This window comes from Anser brachyrhynchus (genome assembly GCF_964034855.1).
Source record: "Anser brachyrhynchus genome assembly, chromosome: 5".
NCBI classification, from domain to species: domain Eukaryota; kingdom Metazoa; phylum Chordata; class Aves; order Anseriformes; family Anatidae; genus Anser; species Anser brachyrhynchus.
In genome coordinates, this window is record NC_137699.1 from 56,083,839 (window position 1) to 56,101,133 (window position 17,295).

Below are 17,295 nucleotides of genomic sequence, written 5' to 3' on the forward strand. Positions count from 1 at the left end.
TACTTCATCGTGTCTGTAGGACCCGTTCCATTTTGCCATTAACAAGGAGACAATCTGTTGCTTCTGGTCTCTTGTTTTAGTGTTTGAATGGTGTGCTTTCAGACTTCCTCTGGTACTCTGAGCCTTTGTTCTAGGTTGAAATTATTTTAGCGCTTCCACTTCCTATCTTTTCTGGTAACAGGTGATACAAAGAGCCCTGTTAACTGTACAGTTGTATTTTTAACAGATTATATATATGTTTGTGTATTTATGTGTGTGTGTACACACACATGTTCCCAGTGGGCTACATTAAGTTTGCACAACCAGTCTTAATTCTGGCACTTTCATTGGAGCACTTGACATGGTGACTTTTTGTATCTTGAGTATATACTTTGGTGTATGGTTCTTCAGGCTCGTTACAGGGGAAAAAAATGGAAAAAGAGCTTAGGCTGAGCTGACTGATTCATCACTGAGCTAGACTTTCAAGTAATATAATACGCTTCTGCAAGACTAGCTGGTGGGCTAAATAAAAGCAACAGTAGTTTGTCATTCTCTTCAGGAGCTTGCACAAGATGGGGATGGCCTGATTTCTCTGTTCTTCACGCATACCTGCTGATGGCAGGAATTTCATGGCTTAAAGCTTTAGTTTTCTTTCAAAGGATTGTGCTGTTACTGTCCTAAATTTTATCTGTTCTACTCATGGCAACCTCTTCGGTTTGTGTTTTCCCTTTCAATTCTCAATGTACTGCTCTCCATATTGCCTTAGTGTGTTTGCCAGATTTTGTTACTAGTCAGTTTTTCATTCCAAGATCTGCTTTTCCTGTTGGCATCGCTTTTTTTGCTGGAGTCCTGATGAGCTCTCATCTCTTCCAGAACTGGTCAGATAATACCTACTGTGTCTAGTAGGTAATTAGTGTTAATATTGTTTATAGCCTAGTAATCACAGCCTAATTCTGACAATCATGGATGAAGTCTCTTTTAATTATTTTTAAACAAATTGGATTCAAGCACTGATGTCTTACTCAAGTATGTAATTGGGCAGAATGGCAAGTAGGAAGCATTAAACAGCAAGATAGTGAAGCAGTACTTAGTGGGATTGAGTAGGTCTGGCAGGCTGAGTCCAAACAGCTCCACATCATGGTGTTGTGTTTTCTTTATATCTTTAATTACATGCTCTAGTTCATTCATGATCAGATAGCATTATTTACAGTTTATTATTATATAGAAAAATGTATCTTCTGTATGTTTTTGTCTATGGTGCTAAAAGTGTTTTTGCTTAGAGCTTTGTTAATTAATTGCTTGGACTACAGATTCATTATTGTGCTAGTCAAAGAACGGGCAGTGGAACTCCCACAGAACAGATGGGAGTTAAGAATTTCAGTGGAAGTGAGAAGTGGTTTTAGTTGTTAATGATCACTAAAAAGAAAACTGTTGATTACTTTTTCCCCTAGGTTTGAATGAAATAAGCTGCATGCACTCATGTCTCACAAATATGTTTAACAAGAGGTACGTTAAACCACATTTATTTATTTCAGATTGATTAAACTTGAACATGAATCTCTCATCTATGAGAGTCCTAAGTACAGCAGGTGACTTAGCATAGAGGTATAATAAATTTTTATATTCTTGCATCACTAAATATTTAATACATTTTCTTTAGGTGGCAAGTGTACCCACTCCACTCACGTGTGACATTAGAGGAACAAAGCAATGTATTTTTGACTCCAGTTCCTGGCTACAGAAAAGTAAATATTGTTGAATCATTACTTTTATTACGTGTGTAGATCCGTTTGCTATGAAGAATATTAACTGTGCCAATTAAACTTAACTGCATGAGGGCAAAGCAGGTTTTTTCTGTTTTTTTTTCCTCCTCAGGATGTAAGCTGCTGCTCTTACCAAGCTGTTGCTTTAACTAGTATTTAGACGTCAAGAGATGTAGAAATAACAGAAAGTTACACTTAAATTACTGTGTGACACTGCTTTTATCCTTCAGGATAGTTTGTGCATGTTGATTCTTCTGTCTGCATGACAGAGGCACAGCAGAGCAGAATACTTCCGTGTGTGGGGGGGTCTCTGTCCTGCTTTTTGCCCCCCGTTTTGGTTATTCTCTTGTTTTTTTATCCTTGCTAATACTGAGTTACTTTGTTACGATGGAGGCATGAGGAAATACTGGTGTTCTTCAAGATTGTTGTCATACACTGTATTACTTCACTATGCTTTTCTGCTATGAGGAAAATAAAATGGAGGTTTCCTTGTGTTGTATTGCTTGTTCTTTCACATGCAGAGCAGAATCATTATGTTTACACCACAATTATATTTCATATCGGGTTGGATTTTTTCATGTAGACGTGGTAAGTAGGTTTTTCTTTATTCATTCCTTGTTCCTTTCTTGCTTCAAAACCCAGATTATTCTATCTACAAACATAGCTGAGAGCTCCGTAACGGTTCCTGATGTTAAGTATGGTAAGTCTTCTAAATTTTGAAACTGTGTGCGCATTGTATTTGTAGTGTCTTCTTTACTTGTGCTTGCCTAATTCTTGCAACACATCACCGTTTCACTAAGCCTTTAAGTTGGAGTTCAGTTTTGACAGCTATGGAGTTTCCTTTTACAACAGGAAACGGTTTTAAACCTGGATATATGGACAAATAGTACAGCTATTGAGTAGGGTGCTAATTTTAATCCTTTGCTGGAGGAAAAAAGACCCGTTATTCTAGATGCAGTAACAAGCAGAATCATACCTTATGACACAAGTACCTGAAGCTTTTTATTCACATTCTGAATATATTTTCATTTTAAAATACTTGTGTCTGTTTAGGCAAACTCAAATGTAGAATATCTAAATGCAGAATGATTGCCTTTTAAAGCTCATCATCTTTGACACTTATTATATTGAAGCTTAAATTTATTTGTAGTACTGTTAGTGTTCTCAGTAGCCTGGTTCTAGTTGTTAGAAAACCAACGAAGAGAATAATGGATTTGTCAATGATTGAAACATTCCTTTTCTGATAACGCAAAATCAACGGTATTTATTACACTGCTGTGAGGATGAATTACTTCTTAATATTAAGATTTTGTTTTCTTAACTGCAGTGATAGATTTCTGCTTAATTAGAACTTTGGTTTGTGATGAGGAAACTAATTACCAAAGTTTGAGACTTTGCTGGGCATCTAAAACAAACTGTTATCAAAGAAAAGGTAAGATGGCAAGAGGGAATGGAAAGGAATTTTAGAAGTTAACCTTGATGAAGAATTCTGTTACATTTTAGTTTTTTTACTCAGTGTAAAGGACTGATGATTTTTGTCACGAGTTGTTCATATAGAAACTTTATTCCTTACCATGTCAGGATATTAAAATTGGTTATGCAGCTATGCCTGAATGTTATATTTTGTTCAACTATTTTTTACAGAGGTACGTTTTGTGTATTATTGAAAAATACTAAAATTAACAGGCCATGAAACTTATGAGGATTTGTTATTTAATAGTTATTTTTTTTAATTATGTGCGTTTTTTCTTTAAAGGGAGAAAGCTACTGCTAGGTATTGACTACTCATGGTTTTCTGCAGGAAAAGATTCTTTCATGTCTATCTGTTGCTCAAGTTAGTGGAAGATCTACAGCAGTGTCATCAGTGTATACCAGTGTTTGTAGCACAAGGTTAAACGAGAATTTGTATCACCTATTCTAGTTAGTGCTTGTTGATATCAAAGTCTTTAGTTTCAATGGAAAGGAGTAATAAATAAATAAGTGACATCTTTAGATAAAAAAGTATCTTCATTTTTTTAAACCTATGATGACTTCACAGTCACAGCGTTACTGCCTTTTGGTTCTGGGTCAGTGTTGGTTATGACAGCCAACCAATATACAACTGGTAGCAGCGGCAGCATTTTGTGTAGTAGGAGACTTAGATTTTTTTATGCATATGACTTAAAAATGTGGCCTTACACTCCGGTGGAGTATCCCACTGAGTAGAGTACCCTTTAGTTTGTTGAAGTGAATGCTGTATGGAGTTGTGAAGACAGACTTTCAAATCAATGTGTTGTCTATAAGTAGTGGATCATAAAAATATTTTGCTGTTTGTCATACTACGTAATTGTTGTTTTATAGAAGATTTTTGATAGCTATAGAGCGAAGTAGGAAATCCAAGTATGCTCATTGTGTATTTCTGTAAACTCAAAGCCTATTGACTCTGCATATAGGATCTTCAGTTTGAGGGTATGCCAAAACTTGCACTGACATACTTACCTGTATTAGATTTAGACTTGGTAGGACTTGCCTTCTCCTGGTTTTGAGGAAGTGTATTTTAGAGCAGGATGTCTCATCTGTTCAACTGAGATGAATGGATGAAAGAAAAATAACTGTCCCAAATCCGCATCTATGTGGAAGAGGTATTTGGGTGAAATGTACAGTAAGTAAATTTTGTTAGAGCTGCTATGAAAGCAAAATTACTCTATCTGATGCATATGTAGGAAAGGAGAGAGAGTCTTTACTGGGCCCAGCTGTTGCAAGAGAGCAAAACACTGGTCAGCCTGCAGCATCAGCTGTTGCATACTGCACAGCTGTCCAGAAAGCTTGTAGACATTTTTTTGAACTATCGGACTTAAGCAGTTTTCAAATTAATGTTTTGCTCTTCTGTGAAGGTCGCGCTGGACGTGTTTCCAATGGGTATTGTTACAGGCTTGTATACAAGAAGTTCTGGAGAGACTGTATTCCAGAGAAGTCAGTACCTGAGATATTGGTAAGAATTTGGGGAGACACAAAGGACTTCTTTTTTTCCTTAGGTGTTTGGATGTAGCAGAGACTTTGCGTGAAGGGAGTGTAATATTTAAATAGCGGCTAGTAGCTGTACCACTGAATAGAATTGAATTTGAGAAATAGTTGATAAAAGACCACATGTTGTTTTGTACGTGGGGGATGCATTGTAACAGTATAATCAGTGTGACTTTAGAAAATAACATTCTATTCAAAACAAAAATATCCTTAGTTATGCAAAATTAATTTCAGGTTTTACTGAATTATAAACTTAATTTAGGATTACTTTTTATATAAAAAGCAATTGTTACATACTTTTGTGTATGTATAGTTAGATATATATATACACTTTTAAATATGGTAGATATATGTGTACTTTTAGATAAAAAGTAATTATATCATAAATCATAAACTGTGCACCTTAGCAAAAAGTAACAATAGCATCATCTTCCCTTCAGTGTTGTCCATTGGGAGCTACAGTGTTAAAAATAAAAAGGCTTGATATGGGGGAACCAAAAGCCTTGTTGGCAACAGCTCTTTCTCCACCCAATTTAAGTGACATTGAACGTACCATCCTTCATCTGAAAGAGGTAGGCATTCTTTTAATGCTGTTAAAATCAAGGTAATCAAAACGTACTGTATTCCTTGTTACTTAAAAGGCAGTAGTAACCTTAATTGGAACCTAAGATAAGAACTGTGTGTAGAGAATGTTTTGTCATGTTTGGCTGCTACTTGGTTACCATCTTCTTTGGCGTAATTTCTGCAGTTGCTTCATTTATAGAGGATTAGAATGTAATTGGGGATTAAAAGCAGAATCATGGAGAAATTATACTGTTTGTGAACTAACATTTGTGATGAGAAAGAATAGGAAAAAGGTTAGAGAACTTGAGCTCCATAGGTGAAATTATTTATTAATCAGTAGCAAAATCACTCGTATACCTTATGATCAGTTTGATCATCAGTTTGAACATCCCCCTTTCCACCTGCATGGGGGAATTGGTGATTTTGCTTTTCAATTATAAATTCAGTATGGAGTAGAATGCCAAATGCATTAAAGTTGCTTCATTTCCAAAGTGCATAAGAAGTGACAGTTGGATACAATAGGTTGTGTATATACTGGATGTGTAGTAAAAGTTGTGAAATACTAGATTTTTCAAATTGATTTAAGGATGTCAACTTAATTAGATATGGCTCTAATTGATATTGCTTTGAGATGGGTTTGTAAGAAATCAGAACAAGAAACAACCGGTCTTAGATTTACTTGATTAACCTTTACAAATAATTTAAATTTCTCTAGCTGGGAGCACTTACGACTTGTGTGCAAGCAGAAGAAAATCCACATGATGGTGAGCTGACTTATTTGGGAAGAGTATTGCTACATTTGCCAGTGGATCTGCATCTTGGAAAGTTGATAGTCCTTGGACATACCTTTGGGTGTTTAGAAGAATGCCTTATTATAGGTAACAGAAAGAAGAACATGTGAACAACTTTCTATAAAAACAAGTAACTTCCAGGTTTTCATTTTGATTTGTTTTTTTTGTTGTAGCTGCAGCACTCTCTCTGCGGAGTATTTTTGCAGTGCCTTTCAAACATTACATTGATGGATACAGGTATTATAATAATCCTTGATGTTTTATGTCTTCCTGGCTACACTTGGGAGCAGAGGGCAAAGCTAACCATAAAATGTCATTTTTAATGTCATGAGTTTAACTGTACTTTTTGGTACTTCGACAGAAAAAAGAGAGGCTTTTTCCAGAGCAGCTGAAGTACTGAAATATTGCTACATGAACTAACTGGTATCACAGAATTAACTCAACCATTTCTGTGTGGAAGACCTGATTCTTCTGCTTTGTCTTCCTGATGTGGACATGTGGCAGTGTTTATTAAAAATAAGTACCAAAAACACAATCCTTGTTATTCTGCCCACACAGCTTATCAGCAAGGAAATGTGAATAAGGAAAAAATAATTACAATAAATGTGTTGACCTTGTTTATTAATGTACTGGAAAATGCTAATAGTGTAGCTGTATAATAAATTCAACATTGGAATAAGACTATTGTTGATAATTCTTTTTTGTTTTTACTGCCAGGAGCAAACTGTTTTTTTCTGGGAATAGTAAGAGTGACTGTATTGCAATCGTGAATGCATTTAAGGTAAATCTTATCTTCTGTGTGATCTCAGTTTATCGGGTTTCATTGGAAGGTGAGAAGCTTTGCCTTTGTATGATTGGTGGAGTGTTTTTGCTTTGAAGTTCTTAAAAACTTTATACCTAGCCTTCTAATTATTCAGATTATTACTAAATAGGTATCTTGCACTATATAACACTACTAGTATTAGTATCAATTATAAGTCAAATTTTACCGCTGTGAGGGAGCTGCACAACTTTGCACCAAAGGCAGGCAGCAAGAAATGGGGTAAAACAAGTTGCATCGCTCAGTTTCTGGGTATATTTCCTACTTTTCATGATCTCCTTTGGCTTTTGAGGTATTTGTTCTACTAAGCGGCTGGAAAACACTGTGAAGAGGAGAGAGAGAGTAGGAGTACACCATTATTTCTTGCTAGAAATATCTGCTTATCTGCTTGCTAGAGGTAGAAGGAAATTTTAAGCAAGACATGAAACAGTTAGGTTCTCTTGACCCCCTGTGATCTTTTCCATGAAAGAGCTCTTTTATATGGGGAGGCAGATTCTTTCCAACCAAAAAGGTGGATCTGTATAATTCCACATACTATCAAATTGATGTCTTGTCACTTCCAACAGAGCAAATGGTAGTTAATCAGTAAGCAAAATGTAGTTACTAACATGAGTCACTTGAATCACAGAATGTTTGCAATTCTTCTTGCATGTTGTAACACTTCTATGACCCAGCCACGCTTTTCAGACCTTCAGTAATGCTTTCTTAAAACTAGATTTTGCAGCCACGTCACTGGGTGTGCTTGCAGATGAGCAAAAGAAGACCCAGAGTTCTTGTGGACCTTCAACAAAATCAGAGCAAGAATGCTCTTAAGAGTGAAGGTTATTCTTATCTGCCTAGGAACCAACCAAGCAAGAACCACGTTGAGACTAAAATCCTAGAATTGAGGTTGAAAAGGAACTCAGGAGGTCTGTAGTCTGATCACCTGCTCAAAGCAGGTTCAGTAGTGAGATCAGTTAAGGTTATTCAGGGTTTTATCTAGCTGAGAGTTTGAAACCTCAGAGGAGGGAGACTGTGCAAAGTGTAAGGGCAACCTGATCTGTCTGATGGTCCTAGTTGTGAACAAATATTGCCTAATACCCAATTAAATATTAAAAGTAAAGCTATATTACTAAACTTGTGTTCCTGGCTCACTTCGAAGTACAGTGTCAACTTCTGAATTCTGTAGTACAAAAGACACTGAAATACCATTAGTCTAGCAGAATGCCCTGAGATGACTAGGGTGTGGGACACATGATGGAAAGGCTGAAAGGTGCGTTTGTTCAGTCCTAAGAAGAGGGTGCTTAAAGGGTGATCTTAGTTGATAACTTCGTCCACCTACCAGCAGAATGTAGAGTAGAGGGAGGGAGCCAGACATTTTTGGAGGCCTACAGCCATAGGACAAGAGGCTGTGGATACAGATTGCAACAGGGGAGGTTCTACTGAGGTGCTACAGTGCAGAGGGATGGAAATCGACTGTAAAATGTATTCAAACAGTAAAATAGGTTGTCCACAGAGGTTAGGGCATCTCTGTTCTTGGAGGTATTCAGAACTTGATTTGATAAGATCCTCAGAAATGTGATATAAGTTGGCCCTGCTGTGTGGGATTTTGGAACGGTTGATTTGAAGAAATCTCTCAAGTTACTCAGTGATTCAGATTTCCATATACTCTTTTAACATTTGTAGTATCTATTAGCACAAGGGCATCTCTGTTTTTAAACTAGTGCATCCAAAGTATCCTCAGTAATTGTAGTAATGTGGGGAAAACTGTAGTAACGTGGGGAAAAATTTAATGGATTTCAATGTTGCGTGAATTTTTTTGAAATAATTATTACCAACACTTTATGCCTGAATACTAAGCCACTTCTTTCTTAGGCATGGCAGGTCTGCAGACAAAAAGGAGAGTTGAGACATCCCAAGGTTAGTTAAACTTTCTTCTTTTCTATTCAAGGTTGGTTACTTCAGCATTGGCATATTTGGTGTTCTTAGTGTAAGCACTTTGGGCTGACAGTCATTCATGGTTACAGTTTTCATAAGTAAATAAAAGTACAGGTTTTGAGGGATCACAGTGAGTCTTTGACACCATTGACGCCAGCGCCACTTATTTTTAAGTAACCCGTTATGTAGTCCCTTTCATAGATGGATTAACAATGGCCAGAAGGTTTGAAATCCAAGCAGAAAAGAGAAACTGAGCTGTAGTTGAAAGACATTTTTACAATCATAGGTGTCAAGGGGGGTGAGAGGAAATAGAAGGTGGAAGATCTGTGCATCAGTCTCAGAAGTCAGCCGTACAGTTTCAAAAGTCAGTAGTATGCACACAATAACTGCCTCTGGTATTTTTTCTATATGTAAGATAAAACTTCTTTGACTTCCTCACTTCTTTCAGACCATAATAAATTTTACGAATACCAGTGCATAACATGCACTGAGTTACAACGAATGTCTGAAGTTCTTCATCCTGCTGTTCTGTTTGTCTGCTTTTGCCATGTTCTTAAAGCAGATTCTATAGTAGCAGCACAGAGGAGTTGGACTTTACGGTTTATATGAAAAATCTTAATGTCCTGCAGCTGCACTGGTGGTGCCCAAAGTAGAGCTTTAGTCAAATACATAATTCTTATGCCAAGTACTTCATTGGATGCAAAGAATGCTCTGAAATAGATCAGATTCTTCTGTCATTTTATGTAATTACTATTTGTGTCCACATGGAAGAATATGAGAGAGAACTTACTAGTAGTATAGGAAACATGATTCTAGCAATTTTTGCGTATGCATTTTTTGCTTTCTTTTCCAGGATGAGCTTGGGTGGGGTCGATCAAATTATATTCATATCAAGAAAGTTAGAGAGGTAAGCTAAAACAGATCATTCTTATAAATAGGATGTAAATTTTTCTTAATTTCTACAGATGTTAATACCCTGAATAAGCCTACTTAGACACTATTATGTATGCATCTAGGTATATATTTTCTTTAAACTAAATTGAACACTTAGTATTATCTCTCCACTCTCAGAGAAACAACAGATGTTTAAAGTGACATTAAATAATTAACCGTTAGTGCCTGGAGGAGGGCTACAGAGATGGTGAAGGGTCTGGAGGGGAGGATGTACGAGGAGCAGCTGAGGCCCCTTGGTTTGTTCAGCCTTGAGCAGAGCAGGCTGAGGGGAGGCCTCATGGCGGCCTGCAGCTCCCTCACGAGGGGAGCGGAGGGGCAGGCGCTGAGCTCTGCTCTCTGGGGACAGCGACAGGACCCGAGGGAACGGCATGGAGCTGGGACAGGGGAGGGTCAGGCTGGGGGTTAGGGAAAGGTTCTGCACCCAGAGGGTGGTCGGGCACTGGGACAGGCTCCCCAGGGAAGTGGTCATGGCACTGAGCCTGCCAGAGTTCAAGGAGCATTTGGATACTGCTCTCAGACACATGGTCTGTTTTTGGGTAGTGCTGTGTGGAGCCAGGAGTTGGACTCGATGATCCTTGCATATCTCTTCCAACTCAGGATATTCCATGATTCTAACCATTCAGTGTAGAATCTTAGAACTATAGAATGGTTTGGATTGGAATGGACCTTTAAAGATAATCCTGTCCAAATCCCCTGCCATTGGCAGGGACGTTTCACTAGGTCATGTTGACTAAATCCCCATCCAGCCTGAACTTGAACACTTCCAGGGATTTTGTTTGGTGTCATCTAAGAACTTGAGGCCTGCCCAAGAATAAAATCTAGTATTGCAAGTTGTTTTAAAACCTAGAGTAGAGGTGTGCTAAGCAGTGTATTAGATGAAACGCACATTAACGTCATGTAAAAAGTAAGGGGGTTTGCCCACTTGCTTAGGCTAGTACTAAGATTTAATTTTCATTTGTGAACCGTTGTTTTTATCTGTTTGATTTATAACTTAGAGTTGGAATTTCAGGTGGCAGAGTTATTTAACCTCTTGAAAACGCGAGTTGGAGAATTTAACATGTTTATTAATACTCAGCCATCTGCTGTGGATGAGGAATATGTATGTAAGCAACGCTTCATTTTGCAGGTAATACTTTAATGACTCTTCGGGGCATTATTTACAAAGTTTATAACTGGACGTTTACATAGTAGTACTGACAAATTAGTGGTATACCCGGTGTTTCAAAATTTACAATGTGTGTTAGTCCTTTGGTTACCCCTTCTGATTCTGACAGCTCATCAAAACAAAGCAAAGTGATACGTAGACAAATTAAACTTGTATCCGGGTTAATCTTTGTCAAAGTCATAAAAATACTCTGAAGACGGGTGGTTTGAGTTGGAAGGAAGAGAACTAACCTTTATGAAAATGATGTTTTCACTTCTTTTGAGTGCTCTGTTTGGACTACCACTGGCTTGGTTAGTTACTGGGGAGAAAAATCAGATTCCTTTCAGCTACTGTAACTTGTCAATTTTTAATGACATTTCTCTTCCTATTTCGACTGATTAGTAGTTATTCTTATTTTCATGGACCTATTTATCATATATTTATTATGTCAATGGCAATTGGTTTAACTGTCTAAGCAGTGAACTTTCCAGACCTGAATCGTTAAATACAGTATGATGTAATGTGAAAAGTGAACAGCTGTCATAACAGTATTTTATGTGAGTTTCTTAAAAATTGAAATGAGGGTTAACCATTGTAGTTTTCATAGACTAAGTCTGCTTGCAGAAATACTAAATTATTGTTCAAGAAGTTGAAGTCTTCTCGTGGAAGTATGTTTTTAAAGGATAGGATTTGCATGAGTTAACCTTTATTTTGAAACTACTGTAATTCTTGCTAAGAGACAGACAAATATATGAAGATCTGCCAGTATCTCTTTATACTGCAAGTATATCTCTTTGAGGAGCTGAATATAATGAGCTGTAATTTCCAAAATATTTTCATGATTTCAGGTTGTAATGGCTGGTGCTTTCTATCCAAACTACTTCACTTTTCAAAAATGTAATGAAGAAGTGGCAGTGAGAGACCTTGCTGGCAAAGATCCAAAAACCACTGTGTTGGTATGTTAAGATGGTGAATGTCTTAACCAAGCATCAAGTAATAAGACTATGTAGTGTTAGGGTAGTATTTCTCAATTTCTTTTTTTTTTTTCTTGGGCCAGGACAGAAATAATTATCTACCCTGATCTGCACTTGCTGTCTTCTCTCCTATCTCCCTTTCTTTGAATGTAATAAACATTGTGTGGGTGGGCAATTTAAAAAGAATTCTTACTGAGAACTGTCTGTGCGTTAGACTGGTAGTGTCACGCAGACAGCCAACTCCAAAAAACTAATAAAATATTTTAAAGCGTACTTTTTACGAGTACTTTATTTAAGAGTACAACATTAGGCTGTTTGCAAAATGAGCTGCTGTAACTTCAGTGTTACTTCTTTGTAATATCCTTCTTGGAACTATATGACACGTGTGGTTATTTTGAGGTTACTCAAGTGTTGCACCATTCCTTTTTTTCTCTGTAGACATTTTTAGTTAATTGAATAACTAAGTTTGAAATGGTTGACTTGATTTTGCTGAATGGTTTGCAGTTTAGACTAGAAAATATTCAATGTGTCTGAAATAACTATAACACTGTAAAATAACAATGCCTTACGCTTAAAGAAAACAAATCTACAAGCGAGTGAGCCTCATTGAATAGGCTTAGATTGGCCCAGGAGAAAATAGGTGAAAAGGAAGGAGAAAAAGCATATTGATGAGGAATTTTGTCATGCTTTACTACGTATCCAAGAAAAGATTCTAGTTCAAAAAGAGTTGCTGGCATGGCGTTTGTTGAACACAAATAAGTTTACATATTACCCCGGGCTAGAGAATGAAGTAGCCACTACCTTCTGAGCCCAGTGGCTCAGCCAGGTTTTAATCACGTTGTAGGCCACATACCCAGACTTCGATAACCCAACTTGAATACAAGGGTGCTGTGAAAGAAGACCATGTAAAAATACTTCTCTACCTGAAGGCAGATAACATGTGCTATTCTTCCCTGTTACACAGATCTGGCCAGTTTGTGATAGCAGGTAATCAAGTTGATCAGGCGTGACTTGTTCTTGATAAATTGATGTCTATTTCCAGTCACCTTCTCAATCATATGATCAGAAATGGTTTCCGAGAAGACTTGCTCTGTGATTATGTTAGTAACTGGAGTGAGGCTGGCCAGCTTGTAGTTCCCTAGCTCATTTTTGCCATTTTAAAAGTAACTGATAGGTGGTAGTTCAGCCAGAGCGTTCGGGGCTGTAGCTTCTCTAGTTTCCCAGGTAGTGCATGTTGTCCATCATTGGGAACTACATCCTAGGCAAGGAAGCTCTCCTGTTACGAGCAAAAAGAGGGATACGATGCTGCTTCTAGGAGAAATTATCAAAGAAATGTAACCACCAAAGAAGCATTTTTGATTTGTAGTTAGACAAAGAAACTAGTTACCTGCTGGTTTGAGGAGGATGGGGCAGCATTTCTCCAGAGGAGCTGTGGCTGCCCCTGGATTTGTTCAAGGCCAGGCTGGATGGGGCCTTAGGCAGCCTGGTCTGGTGGGTGGCATCCCTGCTCAAGGCAGGGGGTTGGAACTGGGTGATCTTTAAGGCCCCTTCCAACCCAAGCCATTCTGTGATTAGCAGCCAAACTTTGATTTTAATGTCTCTTCAGATTCTTGAATTTAGTACAGTGTGTAGCAATTTTTAAATTTGGGTTTTAGTTTGAGTATTACTGCGGCAGCTCAAGTGAAGGAGAAAACAGTTGACCATTTAGGTGAAGTTAATGATGCCTTAAAATAGTTGAATGTACTCAAGTTTATCTTGTTTTTCTTAACAGGTAAAGAATATTCCGCCCTATGGATATCTATACCATAAACAGTTGCAGTCACTGTTTAGACAGTGTGGGCAGGTAAAATCTGTTGTATATGATGGATCAAGGTAAGTACAAAATATTTTAAATATCATGCCTTTCTCTTGCTCTTGGTTCTGAGGCTAGATCGACTAGGCTAATCGACTTCTTTCTTTGTCAATGGTATACTGACAAAATGAGTTTATTTAATCTGTTTGGAATCAGTAAATTGTTTTTAATGCATTGGCTGGAATAAGAAAGATAGCTTTGAAGTTCAATATGTGTTGTTGAGAATAATATTTGATAAACTATCTCCTTAGAGACCACCTTCTGTTGTTCCTTCTGTTGTGTAACAGGGGACCTTAACTGCAGCTGATCTGTCTTTGTTTCCAATTTATTTAGTGAATTCAGTTCATTGGTATCGTCAGATTGCTTTGCACAAAATGTGTGTGTCTGGCTGGTTTAGCTGGTCTGCAGGCTGACTGTGGGCTACAACTGCTCAAAGATAATTCATGTACTTTTTCCAATCTTTAATTTTTTTCTTATTCACATATATTTTAACACTTTTATAACTTGTATTAAATATGCTCAGTAAACTTAATATGTGCTTGTGAGAAGGCTAGAATTTTTATTTTTTTTCAACCAGAAGTACAAGTAAAATTTTAAGTCCCATAAGAGTGGTAGGTAAAGCATTTGAGGAAAATATTTTTCACAGTTCTCTGGCCTGCTATGATAAGGACAGGGAAAAGAAATTATGACTTTTCTGGTTTTCTTGTTTTGTTTTTGATTCTTCGAGTATTTATTAGTTTTATTTGGTGGAATATTTGGAACAGGGCTTTTGTGGAATTCTCCCATAACCCAATGGAGGGCTTTAAGATTCTTCCTGCAGTGTACATGTCAATCAAAATGTCACAGCTGAAAATTCCTCTTGAACTGGATGTTCATTATCCAGATGATATCAAAAGGCAGTTGCAACCTGTGCCAGCTGCAAGCATGGAATCTTTAAGGTAATCATATTCCATAGGGAAAATGGGTTTCTGTGCAGTGAAAGTTGAAATGAGTTTTATAGGATTCAGCGGGATTTTCCTTGGAAGTGTCAGCAAGGGAGAGGTGTTAAGCTCAAAAAAACAGAGATACAAACTTTGTATGAACAGAATGTTTTACAGAAAGAGAAATAAGAGAAATCTGAGCGTACTTTGTTGTTATTTAAGGTTGTAGTCCATTTGCTTTAGGCATATGGAAATACAGCTTTATACAGTATTTTTGGCTCATCACAATGTAGAGATTTCTAAGCCAAAAAAAAAGGAATGACATTTGGGGAAATAACAGAAGGGGCAGGGAGGTAATGTAACAACAGAAGTGGGGGAGGAGGAAAATAACAGAAAACACTGATGAGGGTTGAGATACAGTAAGTCGTCTTTGTCCGTATCTGCTTGTTCTAGAAAAACCTGGCACAGGGGTTTCATTGTTATATTCTGTCTGTGAATTTTAGGATTACCAATCTGGCAAGTCGACCAGATGTTGTAGCTGAATCAATCTGTCTAGCTCCTGATTGGTCTGTAGCCATTTAAATATTTTAAAATCCGAAATCTAAAATAGGAAGGCAGGAATAAACTGTAAAGGTTCAAGTGCGAGTGAATGCTTCACTTCCAGTTGATTGTACTTAATTTTTATTAAAACGCTTCCAGCAGTTTCACTGTGCCCCAAACTGTATTTAAGATCTTCATCAAAACTAATTTTTAAGGGATTCAAGAAGGAAGTCTCTTAAGCTGGAAGGCTAACTTTCATCACGTAAAAGGAAAGCTATATTTCAGGGAAAAAATGATACGCTGAATGTATATTAGTGCTGTAACATACTCAATTTGTTTTATTTTTAAAAAAAAAAAAGCTTAAGGCATGCCATAGTGAAGAAAACTCACTATTTATTTAACCTTTGTTCTTTGGATTTCTAGTAACCTGACTGCACAGTTGCTTCTTGGTGTGTATCTTTCTGTATTTGATCATAAAGATGTTAGACAGCTTCTCCTGTAGGACGTTGGCTCTCTCCAGTAATTTTAAGTTTTAATCAAATTAATATATTTTAAAAATAAAGGTCATTAAATACATAAATGCATCCTAGGTGCTTATCTTTTCCTCGCAAAATATCATGACTTGTCAGTTAATTATTTTTTCCCTTCACTGTACATGCGCACCTGTGTGGTGAATTAATGTAAGAAGCAGTGAAAGCAGAAAACCTGGACTTTTAACTTTTGAGGTATTGAACATCTGTATTCCATAAACATTTCAGAGTAAATGTGGACTATCAGAAGCAGACAGTGGAGCCTGTGGAAATCTCATTTGGTACTTCAGAACTGTCAAAGATGATCCCAAATCGTCTCCTGTCCATCAGTGTAACAGAGGTAGGAATGTTATACCCCTGAAGCAAGTCATATCTAGTAATCAGTACCTAGTAACTTTGCAGAGATGAGTAATCAACAAGTGTAAGTGAAAAGAACATATACGAAAAATTTTTTTAGCAAAACGTTTTTCAGCATTCACAAGAGGCATAAAGAATACTTGTCTAACTTCGAGTAGTTCCGTTTTAAATGGTACTCACTTGTCATGCCTCAAACATTGAAACTTGTTAGCACGTGAAAAAATTTGTAGGATTCACTGCCAGTAGGTCTTAGCTGGGAAAAGATTAATGGTAGAGGTGAACTATTTGTGTATTCTACAGTTAAGAGGATTGGTAGACATTTGGGCCAACTACCTGGTTACTGTTATCTGGCAAGTTTTATTCAGAAACTGCAGGTGTGAGACATGAGTTGATACTGAATGATCATTTCAAGAAAACACGGCATGCATAGGAAGTTGCGTTAGGAAAAAATTATATATGTGTACAAATACTTCTGAAATCTGAGGCTGAGAATTTTTAAATCTCATGTTAACTATTGTATTTTCAAAAAATTGAATAATATAATGGAAACTATAGGCTGAAGTATTAAACCAGCTCTTGGTAGAAGTGATACGTTTTGCAGTGGTAGAAAAGAATTTTCTTCAGTTTATTCAGCTGAGTCTCTTGGTCCAAATATGTTAATGGAGTTGATGATCAGATGCATTCCAGTCAGGTAACGATCTGTGCTGTACAGTTTTGTTCACTATAATCAGCTTTAACTAATGGTCCTATGTATTTATTTCCACAGTGAATATTCTTTTTTAATCACATTTGGTGTAAAATCAGAAATGGTAGATGATACCAGTAAGCAATCTGAAAAAGATGACTTATTTTATTCAACTTGATTTGAAATAGCGGTGTTTGTTTCAGTTTCCTGGAGGATGGCTAATCATAACAGTAATGATGCTGATTTGCTGATGTATGTAGCTAACTCTGGTTTTCTTTAGCTAACAAGAAAGTGCACCATGGCTGTGTTCATCTATTTCATCTCTTATATACCTTACATTTTTAGTTTGTTGATTTTGTTTGGAAGTGGTCTTCTACTAAGATGCTTTTTGCTAAGTTGCTACTTTTTGCTCACTGCTTGTATCAAGAGCCTATTTAGATTAAAAGTGTGTTGTAATTGCACAGCAGAGACATTTTAAAACAACGTTATATAATGAAGAATA

At 37.0% G+C, this 17,295-nt stretch overlaps 1 protein-coding gene across 3 annotated transcripts in view; it reads left to right on the forward strand.

Annotated features, from left to right (window-relative positions):
* TDRD9 (tudor domain containing 9) overlaps positions 1-17,295 on the forward strand; it is a 67,863-nt gene that overhangs the window by 36,387 nt on the left and 14,181 nt on the right. For 2 of the 3 annotated variants that reach the window (XM_080594910.1, XM_080594912.1), the window contains 16 exons: positions 1,431-1,485; positions 1,640-1,724; positions 2,385-2,442; positions 3,070-3,174; positions 4,616-4,713; positions 5,186-5,317; positions 6,025-6,187; positions 6,274-6,337; positions 6,818-6,881; positions 8,775-8,819; positions 9,691-9,744; positions 10,801-10,917; positions 11,784-11,891; positions 13,681-13,781; positions 14,526-14,699; positions 15,980-16,091. In XM_080594910.1, coding sequence (XP_080451036.1) covers positions 1,431-1,485; positions 1,640-1,724; positions 2,385-2,442; positions 3,070-3,174; positions 4,616-4,713; positions 5,186-5,317; positions 6,025-6,187; positions 6,274-6,337; positions 6,818-6,881; positions 8,775-8,819; positions 9,691-9,744; positions 10,801-10,917; positions 11,784-11,891; positions 13,681-13,781; positions 14,526-14,699; positions 15,980-16,091 — 1,535 coding nt within the window. The remainder of the gene's footprint in view (positions 1-1,430; positions 1,486-1,639; positions 1,725-2,384; positions 2,443-3,069; positions 3,175-4,615; positions 4,714-5,185; positions 5,318-6,024; positions 6,188-6,273; positions 6,338-6,817; positions 6,882-8,774; positions 8,820-9,690; positions 9,745-10,800; positions 10,918-11,783; positions 11,892-13,680; positions 13,782-14,525; positions 14,700-15,979; positions 16,092-17,295) is intronic. The other variant, XM_080594911.1, reaches the window with a different exon arrangement.